Source organism: Xyrauchen texanus, chromosome 42, assembly GCF_025860055.1.
Source record: "Xyrauchen texanus isolate HMW12.3.18 chromosome 42, RBS_HiC_50CHRs, whole genome shotgun sequence".
Lineage (NCBI taxonomy): Eukaryota > Metazoa > Chordata > Actinopteri > Cypriniformes > Catostomidae > Xyrauchen > Xyrauchen texanus.
In genome coordinates, this window is record NC_068317.1 from 20,193,320 (window position 1) to 20,216,360 (window position 23,041).

The 23,041-nt window shown below is 37.4% G+C and overlaps 2 protein-coding genes across 5 annotated transcripts; one reads left to right on the forward strand and one right to left on the reverse strand.

The window, feature by feature from the left end:
- Positions 1-88: 88 nt before the first annotated feature.
- kpna1 (karyopherin alpha 1 (importin alpha 5)) lies at positions 89-13,744 on the reverse strand. 3 transcript variants are annotated; one of them, XM_052115095.1, is made up of 15 exons: positions 13,653-13,744; positions 12,440-12,582; positions 11,413-11,546; positions 10,527-10,640; positions 10,330-10,429; positions 10,141-10,235; positions 9,789-9,920; positions 7,284-7,372; positions 7,109-7,208; positions 6,504-6,667; positions 6,268-6,346; positions 6,017-6,142; positions 5,786-5,913; positions 4,991-5,166; positions 89-4,496 (listed from the first exon to the last, which is right to left on the reverse strand). In XM_052115095.1, exons 3-15 carry the CDS (start codon positions 11,536-11,538, stop codon positions 4,309-4,311), a joined length of 1,617 nt encoding a protein of 538 aa, XP_051971055.1. In that variant the 5' UTR covers positions 11,539-11,546; positions 12,440-12,582; positions 13,653-13,744; the 3' UTR covers positions 89-4,308. The 3 variants fall into 3 exon arrangements, with proteins under 3 accessions (XP_051971055.1, XP_051971054.1, XP_051971056.1); XM_052115094.1 differs by having other exon boundaries at positions 11,413-11,549; XM_052115096.1 differs by lacking the exons at positions 12,440-12,582; positions 13,653-13,744 and adding an exon at positions 12,144-12,167.
- A 5,702-nt stretch (positions 13,745-19,446) lies between these two features.
- Positions 19,447-21,217, forward strand: si:ch211-161h7.8 (thiosulfate:glutathione sulfurtransferase). 2 transcript variants are annotated; one of them, XM_052115110.1, is made up of 4 exons: positions 19,447-19,668; positions 20,428-20,544; positions 20,643-20,805; positions 20,948-21,217. In XM_052115110.1, the coding sequence occupies exons 1-4, from the start codon at positions 19,536-19,538 to the stop codon at positions 20,997-20,999; spliced, it is 465 nt and encodes a 154-aa protein (XP_051971070.1). In that variant the 5' UTR covers positions 19,447-19,535; the 3' UTR covers positions 21,000-21,217. The 2 variants fall into 2 exon arrangements, with proteins under 2 accessions (XP_051971070.1, XP_051971071.1); XM_052115111.1 differs by having other exon boundaries at positions 19,626-19,927.
- The last annotated feature ends 1,824 nt before the right edge of the window (positions 21,218-23,041 follow it).

The window sequence follows — 23,041 nt, forward strand, 5'->3', positions numbered from 1 at the left end:
CATCACTATTACTTTTGCTAATATACTAATAGGGATAGTTTATCCTCAGTCATCATTCACTTTCATTGTATAGGAAAAAGATTCAATGAACCTGAATGGTGACAGAGGCTACATTATGCCTAACATATTTTGTGTTCCATGAAAGAAAGTTTTACAGGTTTTGAATGACATGAATGTGAGTAAAAGATGACAGAATTTTCATTTTTGGGTTAAATATCCCTTTAAAATTCAGCAACCATCGATACTCGTGTCTCTGCTGAACAAATATTGCCGTTTTCCAACCGGGATGTGGGTATTTCAACTGCTTAACATGATCTGCTACTACATTGAGATACCCTACTTTCATTGGATAATTCAGAAACTGCCATCCTGGTTTGGAAACAGCCACAGATTGGGAAGCACCCACTATTGTTCCTCAGAGACCTATATTTCCAACCATCCAACACCTTTTGTGATCAAGAATGATACCTGAACTGTTTTTTATTTTTTTTTGAGACAAAGCAATTGGATTCACTTAGCAGACAGTAAAACATGCAAAACAATAAATAAATAAATAAAAATGGGGACTACAGCCATATCTATGGACCAATTTACAATAGTGACTTAGGTATGGGGTCTTTTGATTTGGGCCAGAAAGCAACCACCAAGAACATAATGGTGTCTCTTTTTGCACAGGCAACCACCACTCACATTTTCATCAGAATCTAGTTATTTTGGCTTATTGACATGTTAGCAACACCTAGCTACAAGCAAGCAATGCTTAGCAATGTGCTAGGAGCACCTAGCTACATGTTAAAAAAACATGCTAGCAATGTCTAGCTACATGCTAAATCAAGCTAGCAATGTCTGGCAACATGCTAAAACATGCTAGCAATCAGGGCTGGGTGATAGGATGATGTAATCAGATATTGACAATATCTGACAAATATCCCTATGCTGATATCAACACTCACTGACAGATGACGTTCAACAGTACAGGGAAATTACAAAACCATGGAGCAGTGAAGTCACCAAATATATTAAATAGCGCCAAATGGGGGTTACCCGTTTCATGTGTAGTGAACTGCAACAAAGACGCATGCTTGAAAAGACGCACTTTATTATCATTTTAAGAACATTCGACAGAAAAGCCTTCGATGCGCATGTCTGATTCGCTGTTTGTTCAGATGCGTGCAGCGCGAGCGTGTCTCGTGGAACACGTGCATGTAAAGAGTTCTCACTCTATTTCAGTAGTCTGAAAACAGTTTGGATGAGAATGTTTCAAATGACCTAAGACCATCTCAGGAGGTGCTCTGAGTTAAGTTAATTTTATTTCCACAGAGCTGTTCGAGCTTAACATGCATTGTGAATGCCACTCAGCAGGTTTACAAATAATAAAATACAAAAAAATCTTGAACCTAAAATGTATTTATATTTCATTTATCATTATTATTTATTTTTATTCTCCCCAATTTGGAATTCCCAATGCGCTCTATGTCCTCACGTGACTCGCCTCGTGGCGGAGGGCGGAGGGTTGCCTCTGTGTCTGAGACATGACTCCAGGCATCTTATCAGGTGGCTTGTTGAGTGTGTTGCCATGGTGACATGACATAGCGTGTGGAGGCTTCACGTTATTCTCACATATGGAGATTACCTCATGTGACTCTACCCTCCCTAGAAACCAGGCCAATTTGGTTGCTTAGGAGACTTGGCTGGACTCAAACTCACGACTCCAGGGGTGGTAGTCATAATTTTCTTTAGATATTGATTTGTATAATTAATTTTCCACCTGTTGTAGAAAAATACTTGCATGACAGAAAATGAGAGGTTAAATACGTTTTTCTTTTTTTTTTACCACCATTATTTTAAAGATTTTTTACATTTTCTCTGAAGTGCAATTTTAATTTAGAAATGTCTTTGCTTTTAAGTGTTCATGTTTCAATAAATGAATGACATTTTTAAAACAAAAGCAATCATGTTCTCTAACCCCAAGCTTTTAAACTTTTTTTTTTTTTTTTAACTTTCAGACAAGGCTTTATAAAGCCAACATAAATTTTGTCCTGAGGAACTTTAATTTATAATTACTATTTAATAATGCAAAAGTACATGAATTACACAAAGGAACACCTAAACCTGAAGTTCACTGTGTGCCTTCCTTAAAACGACAAACCGAAAAGAAAACAGTAGCTAGGTAATCTTTCTGTTAAAAAAAAAATATTCCTCAATTGTGTGAAAAGGTTTGTGTAACACTTTACAATAAGGTTGTAGTAATTAACATTAGCTAACATGAACTAATGTACAATAATTTTAAAGCACTTGGTTAATGTTAATTACTACATACTAATATTTTTTAAACATGTATACAGGCTAACATTAGTTAATGCACTGAGGTAACATGAATTCGTATTTTCATAAATTAACAAACCATGATCAATAAATGGTTAAAAAAAAAAAAAAAATCACTGTTACTTCTTAATACTAATGCATTTGCTAATGTTAACAAATAGCACTTTATTGTAAAGTGTTACCAGAGTTTGTGTCAAAAAAATGAATGTAAAAATACACGTGTAAGAACTGGTCCTTTTTTTTTTTTTCAAGTATCAATGATGAATGAAATACTTGTGTAATGCCAACAGACACTAAATTAAATAACTTGACCACTGGGATTCATGAAACAGCATTTATGCAAATGGCGTAACAGAGAACAGTAACACAATCTCAATACGACAGCAGTATTGAACACAAAGAGCTGGTCATCTCTTGGGAAGAATCTGACATTGAAATTAGAACAACTTTGTAAACAATCATATTTTATGAGCTAATACCCAGTCATTTTTAAGTGTTAAATTGCTGATATATTTTCAGTCTTTTTTTTAATTTGTCCATTTGATTTGTTGTTTGTCATTTTCCACCTCAATTTAAAAATGAGGATTATGGCGCCTTCGGTATTAAGAGATTCTAATCCCCAGAAAGCAGTTTTGAATTGAACAGCTTTTTGCGCTGTATTTTTCTCGTATAGATCTATCTATTCAGAAAATATTGTCTGAACGGGTTTGTGTGCATTCAGCATAATTAGACATTAATATTAAAGTTTGTCTCACACACACACAACCACACGTGTCGGGAAGCTAAGCCTTCAGCAAAATTTTCATCGGTTTGTTAAAATGTCACTTATTGATGGAGGAAGCTTTGAAGTGGTTGATTTTTTGCTCTGCCAGAATGAGGCAATGAGATCACACTCTTAAATACTTAGTGTTTTCTGTAAATACATCCTGTAATTATTAAGGTAAGTACCATCATACCTTTATACCTCAATATCCTGAGAAGCCATTTTGGGCATAAACTCACTACAGAAGTTTTAAAACAAAGGGTGTCTGTTCTGAATGTAAAGTGCCAATGAAGGTGATGCTCATGTGAAATTGTCCTATTGATGTATCAAATGGTCTAATGCACAGGATTAAGGAACAGAAAGTATATTTGTCTTTCCTGTCTTTTTGTCTGTCCAGCAGTCTCAGTGAGTGGGAACACTCCAAATTCGGGAATTCCAAAGGTGCAAATGTGTAACCCTAAAAGAAGAGGCGGAGCCCGTACAGTTCAGTCATCGTCGGAATGCATGTTTAATGCATGTCAAAAGCAAGAGGCTGTTTGACTGGCACTAACAGTCAGAAAGCATGGACCCCTCAGTCAGTCTGGCTGGCTGTCTTTGAGTTGCATGGGTCAAATGAGAAGGTGCCTTGCATTCAGTAGACGTTTTTCAGTTCTTCAGCGCAGATTGGCCATGACTCGTGGGGGAAATTTGGGGACATGCAAACACAGTCACACGGTCAGTCCACTGTTTCACAACAGAAAAGCAGATCCCTTGTCAAATTCAGCATTGCAGTCATGTCAGAAGCTTTCCTTTCCCAGCTTCTTTTAACTCATTGGTGGATGCAGTTTTCCTCATTTCTTGGTACAGGGCTCCCGTTGCTTGTTTTTCTTAGACGGGTTAAGGGAATGATGCTTAAAGAGTTGAAAGAAAGATTAACGCATGATATGAAAGAGTGAAGTATCAGTGTAAGATATTTAGATCATCTCTAAGGGTCTACTGTTCATGTTTTCATCAGATTTTCTGCATCTGGGCATGGTGTCGCCATTTTCCTGGAGCCATCCTTGGGGCAGACGACACCAGGGAAGGAGGACAAGAGGGGAAAATGGGTTGACCGGCAACACAAGCTCTTGTATATCACTAATTTAAAATGTTCATTTATTGAATCCTTCGCTCTGTTGTGTCAGGGGGGCATCCTTCACCCCCCAGGGTGGACTGCTTGGAGAGAAATGGGGTGGGAGACGTTAAAGTTGGAAACCCTCCATGGGAGCTTCACACTGCTGGAACAGGAATTGTTGCTGCTGGAGATCAACAGCAGGGGCCAGAGCCGGATCTTCATCATCTGTGCTGAAGTAGCGCTCGATCAGGTCAAAGGCCTTCTGATAGATCTCCTGATTCTCATGGCCCTGAAGAAACTCAAGCTTATCCAGTCCTGAGACAATGCAAAATAAAAAGATATAATATATACTGTACATAACTATATATAACAAGATTCTGCACCTTTAAAAGCATTTATTTACCCATCTATATAAAGCAATATCACATGGAATTTGTTAACTTTCCATTGACTTTCTTATTACACTTTCCTGGTCTTACTGTTCATGGTTTATCAGTCCCTGTTATTCCAAAGTAAAAAAAAGCACTTTTATAATCTTTCATCAAAATATAAAATTTTGCTCTGCCTCTGGAACAATTGTCTTTTCCAGATGATGTCACCAAGCTCTCTTTATTTTTCAACTTCTCTCCTTCAACCACCAGTCATGTAGAAACCAGGCCATCTAGCTGCTAAAATGCTTACACCCCCCCAAAAGTTTTCCAGTAACGTAACCAGTTTAGCTCAGTAATACATTGCATTATGACATTTCATGTTGATTTCCAGAAGTGAGGTAGATGCCTCTTTATCATCAAGTGTGACTGCCAACATACCATAGGCCTCCTCAATGAGGCCGCAGTAGAAGTTGATGCCACCTCCTCGTTTTGCTTCTAGCTCACCCAGTCTTAGGATGTTCTCCAGGCCATTCAAGGCCACCTGTACGATCTTTGAATCCATCAGTGTCAGGAGGTCACATAGGGGTTTGATGCTACCAAGATCAACAAGATGCCTGAGGAAAGAGTAAAGGCATTGAAATATACTGCTGCCTTGGTAGTCCCCCTTTGAAAAGGTCTACGAGAACATTTAACTTACAATTACAATCCTTCTGAATGTACTGTAAATCTGTCAATAAAATGTAAAATGTTCCATACAAGTAAAGGTTGCAAAAAGTCCCAGCTAAATGTAATTCATTTAACCAGGTTCCTGTTTCTCTCACCAATGATATTTGTGTTTTTGCCGGGTAATCGTGATAACTAGATCTAGGAATTACAGATGATTAATTAATCATTTAATAGAAACTGTACTCACAAAAAAGTCATTTTTAGCCAATGAAATATTTTAGAGCCATGAATAACTCAAACTATTATATTACACAGGAATACACATGAGATTAAGATTTTATTATTTCCATGACTTGTCCACGCCTAGGTTTTCTGTGACCAGCTCTTTGCACTCATTGTACCAACATACCATTGTACCAACTGAGAGAAATCTCAGTTGTTACTGGTTTCCATTGTACCAGTTCTTTTTAGAGACCCTTTAATTTTATCATCATATTAACCTAAGCACGAACAATAACAAATGGAAGGGAATCTCATGCTAAGACATGACTCCTGCATCCCTCTCACCTGATTTGCTCAGCAGAGCCACCAGATGTAGCATTTGTAATTGCCCACGCTGCCTCCTTCCTTGTACGGAACTCAGCAACTTGTAGAATATGGATCAATGGGGGAAACAAGTCAGCATCGATCACCATCTACAGGTTATGCCGATCAAAAGAGAGAGAGAATACAGTCATCCAGACATTAAGAGGAACATTCAGTTAATCAAAACATTTAGCTGTTCAAATCTGGACATACCTGTATTTGCGCACGGTTTCCAGCTGTGATATTGGAGATAGTCCAACACGCCTCTTTCTTAATAGACTCTTTCGGGCTACTCAGCAGGTGAAGGAGACTTTGCAGGGCAGAGCAGTTAAGAATCACCTGTACATGAGATGCCATAAAGTAATAACCTTCAGATGTGTTAAGCTAAAAGCAAATTGAAGTTGATGCAATAGCAATACTATTACAGTAAATAGCATATGAGAAAGTGTCAATGACTGTTTCACCTGAGTCTGCAGATCATCTCCCGTGACAATATTCCCCACGGCTCTTAGAGCAGGGGACACCACTTTATATTCTGCATGTCTGCAAAAATGTTTTTTTTAAATACCTTGAAAAGCAGTTCATACTCATTTAAATTTTAAATAGCAAGAGAAGACCCATTAAAATAGACTAAACCCACAGCTATTCATTTTTGTTTCTATTGTCCCAGCACTTAATTGTTCCACCCATATTTTCTTACAGCAGTAGCTCCACTAGTCTGCGGCAGACTCCTGAGTCAATGACAGCCTGGATCTTCTCATTGGGTCCATCGGAGAGATAAGAAAGAGCCCAGCATGCATCAGCCAGAATGTCGGTATCATTCACAAAGAGCAGCCAGGAGAGAACACTCAGGCATGGTGATACCTGTATTAAAAAGGCAAATACAATGCACACACTGCCTTGAGCATACATTTATATTATGTTCTGGACTGAGCCAGCATAGCCACAATGAAACGCCCACACACACCACCCACAATGTAACATTATTTAAGTTTGTTGGTATTGAAGAGAAGTCAGAATTGACTTTTCATCTTTCAAGCTCTCCTTATTTACATACCATTCAGCAGGGACTTTTATCCAAAACAACTAATAAGTGCAACAAAAGTTATTAATCATATAAGGAGCCAACAGCGCTAGCTGTACAACAACTAACTGTTGTCTTTTACTCAAATAGCTAAAAGGCACAAAAGTTATCACATTAACTTGTTTGAGGGTTGCCTCTTCCTGTAACGCTTACATTTCCAAACCAGACCATCAACCACTGTGCAAACATCACTTAACTTATGAAGAGAAGGTGACTGTTACCTTGGTGAAATCTGGAGGTGGGTTTTTCCCTCTGCACAGGTTAGACAGGGCCCACACTGCATTCCTCATCATAGTCAGACGATTTTGTTTTGCTAATAACCTGCGAGGAGAATCTGCATTATTAGGATGACCAATAAACAGTACATTTTCAAAAGCGAATGGTTGCATGACTTACTGTACTAGAGAGGGCAGAATGTTGCAGTCCAGAACGTAGTCCCTGCACTCTGTGCTGTCTCCCGCAATGTTCCCTAAAGCCCACACCGCCTGCAGCAAACACAAAGACTGGCAACGTCAAACAATGAATGACCCTATTACCATTTTACAGCTTTCTATTCTTCAAACAAGCATGTACAACCAAAACATAGAGATAAATCAACAGCTGAAGTGGCTTCCTCTTAATGTTATACTATAAACTTGTCTGGAATTAGGCTAATTGGAAAACATAATTTAGCAGTTACATTAACCTACTATCATACACAAGTAATTTAACTTTCCTTAATAAATTTGTGCCCCTTCAAATGGGAAAAAAAGTAGTTTAATTCCATTAAAAACCCTAAAATAATTAGGACTGGGAAATATTACAGTGTTTAAATATCATTCTTCTTTCTGTTCATGCAGTGAAAAACTGTGTGAAATAAATACCTATTATTATGACAGATTTTTGGTGTATTTGACTACTTCCATAAAACATTTAGGAACCACTTGACAACAATGGTCAAAATTGTGGATTTTTAAAGCCATTTAAAGTGGATGTAATTATTTTGATGTTAAATCTCTCTCCTATTCCAACTTAAAAGGATAGTTCACCCAAAAATGAAAATTCTCATTATTTACTCACCCTCATGTCAACCCAGATGTGTATGACTTTCTTTCTTCTACAGAACACAAATTAAGATTTTCATAATAATATCTTGGCTCTGTCGGTCCATACAATGCATGTGAATAAGTGGCTAGAACTTTGAAGGCATACAAGTAATCCATAGGTCTCCAGTGGTTAAATCCATGTCTTCAGAAGCTATATGATAGGTGTGGGTGAGAAACAGATCAATATTTAAGTCCTTTTTTACTATCAATCTAAATTTTTGACTAGCCCCATCCAGTAGGTGGTTGAATGTGAAAGTGAAAAGTGAAAGTGTGGATTTAGTTTAAAAAGGACTTCAATATTGCTCAGTTTCTCACCCACACCCATCATATTGCTTGAGAAGACATGGAATTAACCACTGGTCTTATGGATTACTTTTATACTGCTTCTTGGTCTTTCAAAGTTCTGGTCACCATTCACTTGCATTATGAGGACCACCAGAGCTGAAATATTCTTTTAAAAAACAAATTTTATGTTTTGCATAAGAAAGTAAGTCATACACATCTGGGTTGATATGGGGGTGAGTAAATGATAAGAGAATTTTCATTTTGGGGTGAACTATTCCTTTAATAAGCAGAAACAATTATAAGTAATTTGTTGTTTGAATTCCCTGAAAAGTGTCAGCGGGACTATCTGTTGGTTCGGCCAATGAGAGGTGAAAAGTGTGTTCAGAAATCTGTACCGTCAAAGTATGTACTGCTTCTGATGAAAGACGCACTTTTTGGTCGATGAAACAGTACGCTCTTTAGGTATGCATGAATGTAGTATGAATAGATTCCGGACATACTTCATCCGGAAATGTGGGCATCGTCCTGTGATCCGAATATCTGATGTTATTACACCAACCACGAAAATACTTAACTCTTAACTTAAAATAATTAACTTTTAGTAACTAAGCACAAGAAACAACTTACTTGGTTTATATCGAACTGACAGTTGAAAAGAGCCGTCCGATTCACGGTTCTCCACCTTTTTTTTTTTTTTTTAAATCCAGCATTTTGAACGTAATGTCTCCTCAGCTCCCATGACATTATGGGACAGTAAAGTGTCCAGTCAATCCGCACAAAATCTCATGTAGATTTGTCCAGAATCTCGCCGGAAATTTTAGGTTATCAGGGTACTGAATAAATACTAAAGACATACTCAGACATACTCCTCCATTGGCAAACTGTTTTTGGCATACTATCCACCTTTTTCCTAAACGTGGATGTCTTCCATGATTCATAATGGATGCCGGTTTTCTATTTCCGGTCTCCAGTGTTTCACTCGCATCGGAGTATATTCTAAGTGGATAATGAGATGTTTAGAGTATTACATTTGTAAAACTTGTCAAAGAAACACGTGGCTCTATATTAGTGGGTATATGACATGAAGTGATGGTCCAAGGTTAGTTATGTTGATAACATTTAACTACTTTGAGTTGTTATGACAGCCAACAACTGCACAAGTTGAGCCGGAAATTCATTTTTAATCCATCTAACACTTAAATGGTTTGTGTTATCCATCTGGATCATTTGTTTTGGTAGTTTTTACATTGAGCAGAAACCTAAAACAGACAATTAGAACCCTAATGGCACTGCTCAGTGGATGCCCAGGAAAACTGTGAATATAGTAGGTAAGTATGGATATTCAGATACAGCGAATATTTATTTTTGCAATTCCCTTCAATGGTGAAGAAATGACACACTTCAAATACATAAATACTGATACTGAAAACGATGAAAAACACAGAGCTATAAATCTTTTAGCTTTATTTCTCAGTCCTTATATACATATAAAGAATATCATAATTTTTACTGAGTTTATTGGGAATCATACCTGCTCCTGTACATCTTCGAAATCAGAGCAGAGCATCTCAATGAAAATGGGCACTGCCCCAGCCTGGATGACCACACGCGTCTGGTGGGATGTGCCTGAAGCGATGTTGGTTAGAACCCACGCTGCTTCGAACTGCAATGAGACAGACACCTGTGACCATACTGCAGAGAGCCATCCACTAAATCAACATTCAAGATAACGAAGAGACTTGCAAAATCTACACATTCCAACAGAGTGAGCCTGTGCTGGGAGTGATCCATGCTTGATGACTCACTGTCTCACAGGATATTCTTCTGGAACTAGGGTGTATGATTAGTTTTATTATAACCCAGATCCAGCTTATTAAGCTTACCTGTAGCGTGCAGTTCTCCCTTCTTTTCAGGAACTCGACAAAACGTTCCACGACGCCAGAGGTGGCAATGACCTCATCAATTGGGGGATTAGGTTCTAATGGAGGGTTATAAAACATGAATTGCCAAGTCCTTTTCACCGTAAATATGATTATGTACGTGCTTGAATTTCATTCTTATGGGTTTTTCACCTTTAGATAAGAGTTTTCTGAAGCGCTGTGTGCCTGTAAGCTGCTGTTCAGGAGAGCTAGAGAAGATCATCTGTATCATATCCTCAGATATATTGCTTCCCTGTGATGGAGAGAAATACAAAAGATGAAGTCAATGGATTCTTTTTATAAATAACAAACAATGTACAATCAGACTAACTGTTGTTTAACATTCTCACCGTGATTTGGTCCATGTTGTTGGCCTGTGATTCCAGGTATCCACTGTCTGACATTCCATCCTCTTCCAGTGTTCCATCCTCCTCCACTGTGGCCACATTTCTGCGCTTAAACAGCTGAAAGAACAAAGCGATTCTCAGGCAACTGTGGTCAAAAATACCTCCTGATATGTTCCACTTCATTCCCAAACACATTTAACCCAATTACCAGTCAAAAGCAACACAGTTTCCAAATTTGATCGACACAACTTTCTCTTTTACGACTAAAACCTGCACTTAATTTAATGTCTTTAAATTGACTTTGACCAATTTAAATGGCACTTCAAGACCTTATTCCAAAGACAGCTTAGCAGAGACAGACTTAAAATGAATGGGAGAAGTTGGTAAGTCCAACGGATGTAGAAAAGGATGTCCCGCCTTACAGGAAAAAGAGCCAATCTTCTTTTCTATACAAATTGCCTGTCAGTCAACTTGAGAATGTGTATTCGCATTAGCAGAACCAGACTGAAAAATTGCCTTTTTTAATGTGATCCGAGTTATACATGCAGAATCTATGCTTGCATTGTTGCCTGACTTTAAATGTTCTTTGATCGTAATCTTGACCAGTCATAATGGAGATGTCTGTCTTTCCTCATTCAAGAAGATAGAAGTGTACTTTTATGCCACTTGTTTACATTGAAAATAGCTGCTAAGTAGTGTTCCAAAGACGGCCACGGAATGGAATGACTTGCCTTCTTGAAAGAGACATTGGTTCATTTTAAAATCTCAGATCGTATATACACAGTACATTCCTTAAAAAAACTAAACAAATAACTACCCAGGGTAAAATAAAAATGCATACGAGAATTTATGATCTGAAATCCCATGGTTACTTCTTCAAATCTCTTACTTGTTCATCTTTCTTTTGTTTGCGAAGTTGCAGGCCTTCCTCTTCCCTCCTCCTCCTCATCTCATCTGTGTTGAGCGATTTGTTTTTATAGCTTTTGAGACGTGCATTTTCCTTTCCCTGACTCATGGTTTTGCCTGCTAGAAAGAAGTGATCAAGGCTAAATGAACAAGAGAATTCAGCAAGCTTCATTAAAACAGTTGCATGGAGATTTCAGCTTGATCTCAGTTACATGACTGCTTTGACAGATCGTTTAAAAAAAATCACTGAATGTCACTTGATTCCATCAGCAGTGGACACATAAACCTTATACATCCATCGTTGTTTGAAACCTAACTCATCTGACAGCAACAAGGCAACGCTGAATGAACTCAAACGGCATTGTCAGTCACTTCAATGCGGTTTTAAACCATCAAACTGAAGCATCTGTCGAGGGTTTGTAACAACATCCCACCAGTTTATTTAGCCAGTCTGAATAATCTGATATTGTGTAATTTTGTCGCATGGAAACGCAGAGCCCAAATAGATAATCAACAAAGGTCAAGGCTTTAACTTTCCTTCCACCATCACTTCTTAAACGACTACGTTGAATATTGTGATATTAGTAAGAAACACCGCCAAAATAATTTGCCAATATGTCTTCTTATGGGCAGTGGCGCTTTATCCCGCAGTGAAGGGGAGCGAACAATCCAACAATCTACACCTCAAAAACACACATATTCAGCACCACATACCGTCTATAAAGTGGAGACCATCGATACAAGTCAATGAAATGTTATTTTAGGTGTTCACCAAATAGTGATCATCGATTGAAGGGCAGATTTGTTAGTAATATCGTCTTAATGCTAGACTCGCCTCCCCCTCCCAGATCTGCGCAGCAGCCTGTTAGCTCCCTTGCTAACCCACCCACAACAAGGTTGACCGACTGCTTGTTCTTATTTATGTTTACGAATGTATATCTGTTTAATTTTATATACATTACAGGAAATAAAACAGACTAAACAAAAATAATCCATCTGAACACACTGACCTGTGAAAACGATCTCGTTTATTCCTGCGTCGTTTCAACTGCTACCGTTCAACCTCCGCCGGTATGGTGATACTGCGCATGCGCACTGAGAGAGGACATCGTGTTCGAAGCGCATGTCTGGTTGCCAGTTTTGTGTAACGAGGCTAGTGAAAAATAGAGGGTGATTTTGTGTTTGTGTTCACTTTTGAAGAAATGTATAGAGATATGTAGATATTCACCGAAATCTACACAAACTCCATACTGTATCTGTGGTATAGTCACTCTCGTAAAAAATTCAACAAATATAAAAGTATCATTTAACGAATCATACCTTTTAAATCCCCTATAGGCTAATACCTTACAAATCACAAAAACACATTTAAAATTTTAAATAATATTTTTTTTAAACAATAATAAAGAATGTATTTTATTTAACTTTTATTTGATTTATTAAATGTAAAAGTTAAGAAAAACACCTGGATCAATTGTTAAATAATCCCCACCTTTGCTTAAAAAGTCACTTCTTTATTTAATTTTTTTCTGTTTAGATGAAAAATAAATATGCAGATAAGATTAAATTAATATATTTTTTTGTAACTAAACAGTTTCATTAAACACATGTTCTGTTTATACTGTTTGTATACAAAATCTAAATTAAATTATAAATATAAAAGTTCAAATTAAAGGTGCAAAATGTAATATTTACTGTGCATAAAATTATCATAATATGTTAGCAGAGATTTAGGAAACATGCTACGCTGAAATACTGGCTTCTACGAAAACAATGCTACAGCCAGTATATTCTACTTTGAAATGTCCATTCCAGGCCAGAATTTCTGTTTGTGTTTTGGCCTGTGTGATCTCCCCCACTGCCCATTTCCCAATAGTATTTTGACACCCCGGGATACCAGATTTGAAACAAGTTAGTGGGAAAACACAGCATGCTGCAAGCCATATTTTTTGGACTGAGGGGTTCCAATTTGGGAGTATATAGAGAGCGGTATATTTGGCGTTGACAAGGTTTTGAAGATCAAGGAAGACCTTCTTTTTATCCTTGCCAAACCACCAGATGTTCACCATCTCATTAATACTTACTTTTAATTGATACTGTGTGGACATATTTATATTTATATTTATATTGCTTATATTTTAATTCTTGTTTCATATATTTAGAGATTGTGTGACATGCACCTACAACACCAAAACAAATTCCTTGTATGCGTAAAAAACTTACTTGGCAATAAAGCTGTTTCTGATTCTGATTCTGATTAAGTGTTTCTTCACTAAGTACAGGAGAGGAGGCATAGAATGTGCAGCAAGTTCACGATTTAAGGTGTACGTATTGATATGCTTTCAACACACCCCTCCATGTCAACTCCATGTTCACCTGGCACTCAGCAGATTCACAGAAAATGTGTTGATATCCCCCCCAGACTTTATTTTGAATGTGCAGAGTTGTACTGGTAGCGTAAAAAGATTTGTGTACAGAATAAACTCCAATCTCTGGATCTATGCCTTCACTCCGAAGGTGGGAACTTGCTGTAATGTCCTTATGTTTTCCTGTGTTTGCCTTTTAAAATTAATTCTGTTCATGCAAAGCTGGCATACGAGACATTGTTTATGCAATACTGGCTTCACACGGACCCTTTGCGTTTGTGTACTTGGGGTGGCTGGCACAGTAATGGTTTTTGGAGCTGGGATGGTGGAAGTTGTTGGAGCTGGCATGGTGGAAGTTGTTGGAGCTGGGATGGTGGAAGTTGTTGGAGCTGGCATGGTGGAAGTTGTTGGAGCAGGCATGGTGGACGTTGTTGAAGTTGGGATGGTAGACGTTGTTGAAGCTAGGATGGTGGAAGTTGTTGAAGCTAGGATGGTGGAGGTTGTTGAAGCTGGGATGGTGGAAGTTGTTGGAGCTGGCATGGTGGACGTTGTTGAAGTTGGGATGGTGGAAGTTGTTGAAGCTGGGATGGTGGAAGTTGTTGGAGCTGGCATGGTGGACGTTGTTGAAGTTGGGATGGTGGAAGTTGTTGAAGCTGGGATGGTGGAAGTTGTTGGAGCTGGCATGGTGGAGGTTGTTGAAGCTGGGATGGTGGAAGTTGTTGGAGCTGGCATGGTGGGAGTTGTTGGAGCTGGCATGGTGGGAGTTGTTAAAGCTGGGATGGTGGAAGTTGTAAAAGCTGGGATGGTGGAAATTGTTGAAGCTGGGATAGTGGAAGTTGTTGGAGCTGGCATGGTGGAGGTTGTTGAAGCTGGGATGGTGGAAGTTGTTGGAGCTGGCATGGTGGAAGTTGTTGAAGTTGGGATGGTGGAAGTTGTTGAAGCTGGGATAGTGGTGGTTATGGCAGGGTGCTTACCCTTGCAAAAAGACAGATGCTTCATGAAGCCCGGATTATGTAGTAGCATTGACTGACAGTGGATGCAGTGGTAATGCCACTGTGGTCGGCAGTCTAATCCACATCTATGATTGTTACACCCTAAAACATAAGAACATTGAACTGTAGTATTATTATTATGATGATCATCAGTGTAAATTATGAATACACAAAATCTGAATAAAGAATCAGGTTACCAAAAACAAAACTAATTAAGACAGTTGTTTGGATTCATTGCTCAAATGGAATTGATCATAACATTCAGGCTGCTTATAAATTAGCATTTCCCGAGAGAATGTTTGCAAACTTTACATGCATGGTGAACTGCGTGGTAGAAATGGCTCTCTAAATGGGTTTTGACTTTGCTCAACTTTATTGGGTGAAACAAAGCTGAACTGCAGAACGGGCAGTGGAAGTTCTTGCAGCATGTGGTGCATTTTTTCAGTTCGGCAAGGATCTCACTTCTTGGATTGTTATGTGCTTTTGAAATAGAGAGAGCCCAATTGGTCAAATAAAACATTTTAAGTTCATTTCATAAACATAAATTAGGCCTAAGCCTAGAACTTGAACAACAGATTTTTTAATCTTCTGTCATACTATTGCCTACACGGAGCTAAATCTGGGTACATGAAATCACTTCATATAAACTGTACAGTACATGACAGAATCTAACTCGTGGTATTTGAATTGTCAATTATTATGCAAGCATTTATTATTTATTAAAAATGTCAAATGTCTCATTAAACATTACAAAATCAATGTCAAAATGTTTTTTTTTTTTTTTATTTATTTAACCTTTATTTAACCAGAAGAGCTCTCTGAGATTAAAAATCTCTTTCACAGGAGTGTCCTGGCCAAAATGTGCAGCAGTACAATCAGTTCCATCACAGATAAACATCACACAGACAGACTAAAAACACTTAAAAGCAATTGCATAATGTTAGATCAGCTTCTATTCGCCGGATAACTGATTTAAAACGGTCTAGAGTCAGCAGATTTTCTAATTTTAATTTAGATTGGAAAAGATTCCAATCAAACGGAGCTGCTTACATAAAAGACTTCTTACCTAACTCAGTTCGAGTAAAAGGAACAGAAAGATTATAGAAGTTTTGCGAACGAAGAGAATAATTCTTGATAATTTTCTGCTGCATAAAACAACAGAGATAGGAAGGCAACAACCCCAAGATAGCTTTGTAAATAATTAAGTACCAGTGCATTTTTCTTCTGGTAGACAGAGAAGGCCAACCTACTCTATGGTACAAGGTGCAATGATGGGTTGAAGATTTACAATTTGATATGAACCTTAAAGCACCATGATAAACGGCATCTAAAGAAGAAAGAATATAAGAAGGTGCAAACTGATATACAACATCACCATAATCAAGGACAGGGAGAAAAGTAGCAGAGACTAATTTCTTTTTACATTAAAAGAGAAGCAAAACTTGTTCCTGTAATAAAACCCAAGCTTGATTTTCAGTTTATTCTTCAGTTGAGTGATATGAGAACTAAAAGATAAGGCATCATCAACTATGATGCCTAGATATTTGTACTCTTTTACTAATTCAATCACTGTACCTTGAAAGGTCTGAAGAGATACTGAATTATTTTCAGGTTTTTTTGATTTGGAAAATAACATATACTTGGTTTTATCAGTGTTCAGAACAAGTTTTAAACTGTGAAGCCTTAACTGAATAATATTAAAGGCTGACTGAAGCTTAGACAAGGCTTGCTGTCCGGAGGAAGCGCTGCTGTACACGACAGAATCATCGGCATAAAATTGTAAGTTCGCATCCTGAATGTCATAATCAAGGCTGTTTATATAAATGGTGAATAAAAGGGGCCCCAGCACCGATCCTTGGGGAACACCTTTTGAAATCTCTAATGAATCAGATTGTTTACCTTCCGCTTGAACACACTGGGTTCTTCCACTCAGATAATTTTTAAACCAAGGAATAGCGTGACTTGATAAACCAACAACCTTCAATCTGTGCAGCAAGATACCGTGATCCACTGTATCGAAGGCCTTAGATAAATCGATGAAAAGCGAGGCACAAGATTCACCATTATCCATTGACCCTACAATGTCATTTAAAACTTTCAAAATAGCCGTTGTAGTACTGTGTCTTTTGCGAAACCCAGATTGATTGATAGACAACACCCCATTTGCATTCAAGTAGCATGTCAACTGTTCACCAATGAGGCTTTCTAGTATCTTAGATAAAATGTCAAAATGAAGAGATGTGCTGATGACATGTATTGTGGGGTAAACAGGCAGTCAGCACAGTTTAAATATTAAGATTATTTTAACTTAATTAAATTGTAAAACAATACTAAACAAGCATATAAATACAATATATTCAACAAGCTTTCAAAATGAAGACAGTAGCATTTAATGTAGCTGACAGACACATCAAATCAACATGCTTTTATCATATTTTTAAGTTTATTGTGCTTAAATTAAATGTATTATCATAGTCATTAAGTCCACACATAGTTGGGGGCTTGCCAGTCGCACTGCAGTTTCATTAATAGAATATGCTAACAGTTTGTTTTACAGCATTAGAAGCTAATATATGATGGTTTTCTATTTAGTGCATTTTAGACTATAGTTATCAACTCTACGTCACTTTGGCTACGTTAACTTTGCTGTCCAATTCAAAGCATCATAATTGTTTTTAATGTTAAACGAATAAAAGACGATTCACATTTGGTACTCTCATTCTGATTGTTGTCAATCTTCTATGTTGCCAGAAAAAAAATGCGGTCACTGGTCCTGCAATTCGGTAGATGGCGTTGTCACTAAAAACCTAGGGTCCTAGAAGTGCGGTCCTGAAAATGCAGCCTCCGGTATTGCAAGATCATGATACTCCATGTATGAAGCCATCAATACATCTAGCATATAACATTGACAGAGTTATAAAAAAATCCACATGAGTTGGATTATCATTAACAAACAATAATATATTGCAAACATATACATTAGCTGATCAACTTCAAGTGTAAGGCTCGTCGCTTGACATTGTCAGTTTGCTTGTTCCTGGTGCGTGTCTTCAACCTGGCAACCCGTGTGAGCTTCGAGTCTGGGGAGGAGGGGGCGGGGGAGAAACATACCCCTCTTGCCTGCATACCCCTCAATAGTAAATATACTTGCAAATTTGATCGAAAAGAATGTCAAAGACCTGTCTGAACTGAATTGATGTTAAAGCCCCAGGTATCCATTGTTTTTCTGTGTTTCTGACTGGCACTGACCACACTGCCTTTCAAATTATACTCTGTTGAATAGGAACGTATTCGGCGCATGCGCACTATGACTGATTTGTGAAACTTCTCTTTTAGTAGGCAACGGCAGGTGCATTCGGCGACTGTCCGCATGTCGAGAAAATCTGGGCTGCACGCAGACAGTCTGTGCAGACTGTGATAGTTACGAAATTTTCATCACACTTACGGTACATCGGTGCAAAAGCACAATTTACCCCATGCTTGGGGTAAAAGGCTTCCTCACTTGGGGTAAAAGGCCTCTAGGGGCTTGAAAGTGATATCGTAGATTCCGGTGCGATAGTTATAGGGCACCATTTCTCAACCAATGCAAAAAATTTTGAGACAGAAATTATTTTTTGAGTAGCAAATTAAGACGATGATTACTAAAAATAACTACTTCAGATCTATCCATCCATACATAGATACATACATGCATAGGCCTACTAATGTATGAAATACTGTATATGTGGCTTACTACCAACTAATTGATTAATTTGACTGGCTTAATTATCTAAGCTTTCTGACTGAATAAAAGCTAACAAAACTCTAGAAGGAGCATTGACAACCATGTTTCTTATGGCATGGGTACAGTTGTTATATTTATTCTCTGTGATACTGTATTTAAAAAAATATTATCAACGTGTGGACTATGTTCTTCAAATTTCCCATACAGAATGAAGATGCTAATGTGAATGAGCAAAGTGATAATGACATTTCAAACATGCATTTGGAGGGAAATATTCACAGTGTTACAACTGTGGCCTACTCCATTAAAACTATGGTATACCTGTACTTTGGAACTTAGGTTATAAATGGGTGTGCGTTGATAATGATTTCATTTAGGCCAATGACTATTGTAAATAAAATGGAAAGTTGCAAAAAAAAAAAAAAAAAAAACAAGCACAAAGATTATATTTGGTGGTTGTGGCTGTGTAAGGGCTATTTTATTTTTGTTTACCGTTTACAAGAGACACTTCAGGAGCACAACTGTAGGCCTATAAGTAAAGTAACATGAGAACAAAGCGCCACATTCGTAAATTCACATTTAACAACCAGAAAAAGAATCGCTGAATCAGTTCGTTGAAAAACTATTAATTGAACCGCTTCGTTAAAATGAGCCATACTTCCAAAAGCTAACAATCAAGCATTCCCATCCCAACTAAATAAAGAAAATAATCTGGCAACCTTAATGAAATAATGCGCAACAACCTCATCAACCCAGTCAAATCTCAGAACATTTAGCGTTGTAGATATTAGATATAAGTACGTCTATTTGTTTTAATTTTGAAGCACGTAACAGTAGAACCCTTAAAAATGTCTATTTCGAGGCGTCTTCTTCAACCACGTGTTTGGTCGCCAGAGGGCAGCGGATACTAGACTACACCGGTATTAGAGCGCCTTGGTCTACACAGACATACTGGAAACACAGTGGGGCACAATAAGCTTTTCTGCTGTCACCGAATACGGCTGTCTCTGTACTACTGTTAGAGATGATATCATATCAGGTTCTTCGGCGCTTGTGTCTGTTTGCAGTCACCAAACCGGTTTACCAGGGTAGAGTAATCTCAGCATGTGGACTGAAGACTTCCACCGTCAATCACAGTGACAAACAACCTGATCCAGGTAGAGCTGCACACGTCAACGTGTCTCTAATTATGTTCTCTCAAAATATGTGGATTTAATTTAATCAGATATTGGAAGATTGAATTGCATTTGGTCATTTTTGTAAGAAACAACTTCATTTGAGTCCGTAATTTAGTGTCTTCGTTGTCAGGTAAAGTAATTTTTTATTATAAGGACTAGACTTAGTTCGGAAAGCCAAAGTCCAACTTCCAATGTATTATCTCTACTTGATAGTCAACGATGGATGGCGTACTGCAAAGTAGGCTATGTATTTTTTCGTTTATTTTATTTATTGTTCTAAGAGTATTATTACTAATGTGCAGTTTTTATGCTAATTATAACACACTAATACCAATATTGTAAATTTGCAAGTTAAGGGTCCTTTACTGAACAGACTGTCTTATGATTAAAGTGAAGTAAATTGTAACGACTAAAACACTAGCAATTCTTTTGTTTTTGTTTTTCTGCTGTTTACAGCACATTGATTGTTAAGTCCAGTTTTCTATCCCATTAGCTAAACTAAGCTATAGTTTGGGAACTATTTGTGCAGTCTTTTGTGGTTTTTTGTGTTTTGTGTTTAATGCCTTTTATTACTAGGATCTTGAAGTAAAATGTTTTATTATTCTGATCTAATATTTACACTGGTAATATTACATGTAATTGGAATTAATAGAATATAAATTCTGATGTTGTGATGGTATAATAGTATTGGTCTTAGTATTTTTCGTAACTTTTTGACTTTCACAATTTCATTGTCAGTTGTGACATACGAACAGCTCAAAGCTATGTTGGCCAATCACAGCGTACAGCTATTTGATGTCCGGAATCCAGATGAATTCCAGGCTGGCCGAATTCCTGATTCCACCAACATTCCATGTGAGTTACTGAACATAATGACCATGTCATTCAAAACAGATTAGTGTTTTTTTTTTTCAGTGTGCAAACTCATATAAATTTTTTTCTGTATCTCTCAGTGGGACAGCTTGAGGAGTCCCTGAAGCTACCACCACAGCAGTTTGAAGTGCAGTTTAAGGTGAAGGCCCCGAAAAAGGAAGATGATAACATAGTTTTCCACTGCCGGAGTGGGAAAAGGAGTTTGTCTGCTCTTGAAATTGCTCATCGTCTTGGATTCATTAAGTAGGAAACTGAACACACAAATTATTAATGTTATACTGATCTTATTATGCACCCAGAATACATTATACTGTATGTGGATAATCCATCTAACAAAATATTCCTTGTTGTTAGAGGCAATAGTTGTATTCTTTATCTTTTTCAGGGCACGGCATTATGCAGGTGGATACATTGATTGGGAAGCGCATGAGAAGTAACAGTATCGAGCAGTTCAACTCTACTCTAATTTTAGATTTGATATCATATCAACTTCATATCACTCTATTATCAATATTAATCTGATATTATAATATGGACTAAATGAAAGATGTAAAGAATTGGAATGACTCTGTGTATTAAAATCATTATTAATGTAATTTTATAATGACTCATAAATTATTATAACCAATAAAGCATTGTTAAATAAACTGCAGTACACCTGACCAGCAGTGTTAATTATATTTTGTTAAACCTATTCAGAAAATGGAAGGAAAAAGCCTAGTTTATTTGGGCAGAAGAAAAACCAGCTCTTTCACATATGTACAGAATGTTAAGCACTGCGAATAATTTGGTTTGTCCTCCAGCACTGTATTGTTACCACAAGGTGGCAGCAATGCAATTAGGGAAATGCAATGGAAAGGATTATGGCTACAGGGGCTGAGATGCTCATTAAACTGGTTGCTGTTTGGAAGTGGTCGGCTACACCTTGGTAAATAGCCTGTCAGACTGATAGGCCTACTCAACATAGATCAAGGCTGGCACATTTTTCATTGGACTGCAATCAAATCAACAGGCATTCCCCGATTCATCTTAGAGAGAGTTATTTGAATGCCATCAATTTATGCAGTGGAGTTACTGTTATTCAGGAATGAGAGTTATTGGTAGTCCATAACATCAGATTGAATCTGGCACACAGTATCTGTTTAATCTGAGCTTGGGCCTTTTTCTTTCTTGAATGATTGATGAGAACAGACTATGGTAAGTATGTGACTATGTCACTTTAACCCCAGTCATAATGAGATCCACACCATTGAGCTAGTTTGTAAAAAAAAAGTTCCAAACTAATTTCACTGTTTGTCACAGGGGACCTGAACATGCCCGATGTGTGTGTGTGTGTGTGTGTGTACATATATCTAAATATAATTGTCTTTTAGTACAAATTATAAAATGCATTTTTTTTACCATACTATTTTCTGGTCACGACAAGGTGTGGGTCCTGTTAACTGGTCGGTTTGGTCTGTAATATATATTTTTAGACCAGTTTTTAAAGGAATTTCCCGGTTTCAATACAAGTTAAGCTCAATCGACAGCAGTTGTGGCATTATGTTGATTACCAAAAAAAAAAAAAGAAACTTTCGACTTGTTCCTCCTTTTCTTTTTTTTTAAGTTACAGTGAGACACTTACAATGGAAGTGAATGGGTGAACTTATAGTGAATGTGGACACATTTTGGAGGGTTTAAACAGAAATGTGAAGCTTATAATTTTATAAAAGCACTTGCATTAATTCTTCTGTTAAAACGTGTGTATTATTTGAGCCGTAAAGTTTTAAATTGTCGTTTTAGGGTTTGTAGATAGGCTATTACATCATCATGGGAACAAAGTTGTAAAATTAGCTATAACTTTACACAGAAAAGGTTTTAAGTGATTTTATCTCACTAAAACCATGTTTACACACATATCCTTTATGTCTTCTGGCTATACATTTTAAAACAGTGAGTATTTTAACATTCAAAAATTGGCACCCATTCACTTCAATTGTAAGTGCCTCACTGTAACCTACATTTTTTTACTTTTTTAAAGAAAAAGAGGAACGAATCTAAATAAATGTGTGTGGTAATCAACATTATGCCACAAATGGTGTCAGTTGAGCTTAACTTGTACTGAACCCAGAACAATCCTTTAATGATCATATTGTGAGTGTGCCAGTGAAACGCGAATGGGATCCCTTGAGAACTATAACATGATTTTTATTAATTAATTTAATTATTTTCCTTTCATCTAACTGGATACAGTACATTACATGTTATATTTTACCTTCAAACATGATCTGACAGCAACCATTGGAACTAAGGAGAGCATGCTTCGTGCGTAAAAGACCGCTTGGAGATGGAGTGAATCTGTCTCGCGTATTCTGAAGTCATCCGAGCGAGTCAAGCTCTTTGCGAAACCTGTTGGGGAATGACTGCAAAGACGTATTCAATTCACAAAAACCGAGAGTGGAAGTATTTCTGGGTTTGTGCTTTAATACGTTTCGCATAT

Coding starts and splice junctions, on each gene's coding strand:
- kpna1 (XM_052115095.1), bottom strand. CDS start 11,538: ATGAGTCAGGGAAAGGAAAATGCACGTCTCAAAAGCTATAAAAACAAA. Junction 10,236..10,329: donor CAGAAAACTCTTATCTAAAG/GTGAAAAACCCA, acceptor ACCCTCCATTAG/AACCTAATCCCCCAATTGAT. Junction 5,914..6,016: donor GAAACCGTGCGCAAATACAG/GTATGTCCAGAT, acceptor CATAACCTGTAG/ATGGTGATCGATGCTGACTT.
- si:ch211-161h7.8 (XM_052115110.1), top strand. CDS start 19,536: ATGATATCATATCAGGTTCTTCGGCGCTTGTGTCTGTTTGCAGTCACC. Junction 19,669..20,427: donor TGACAAACAACCTGATCCAG/GTAGAGCTGCAC, acceptor TTTCATTGTCAG/TTGTGACATACGAACAGCTC. Junction 20,545..20,642: donor TGATTCCACCAACATTCCAT/GTGAGTTACTGA, acceptor TGTATCTCTCAG/TGGGACAGCTTGAGGAGTCC.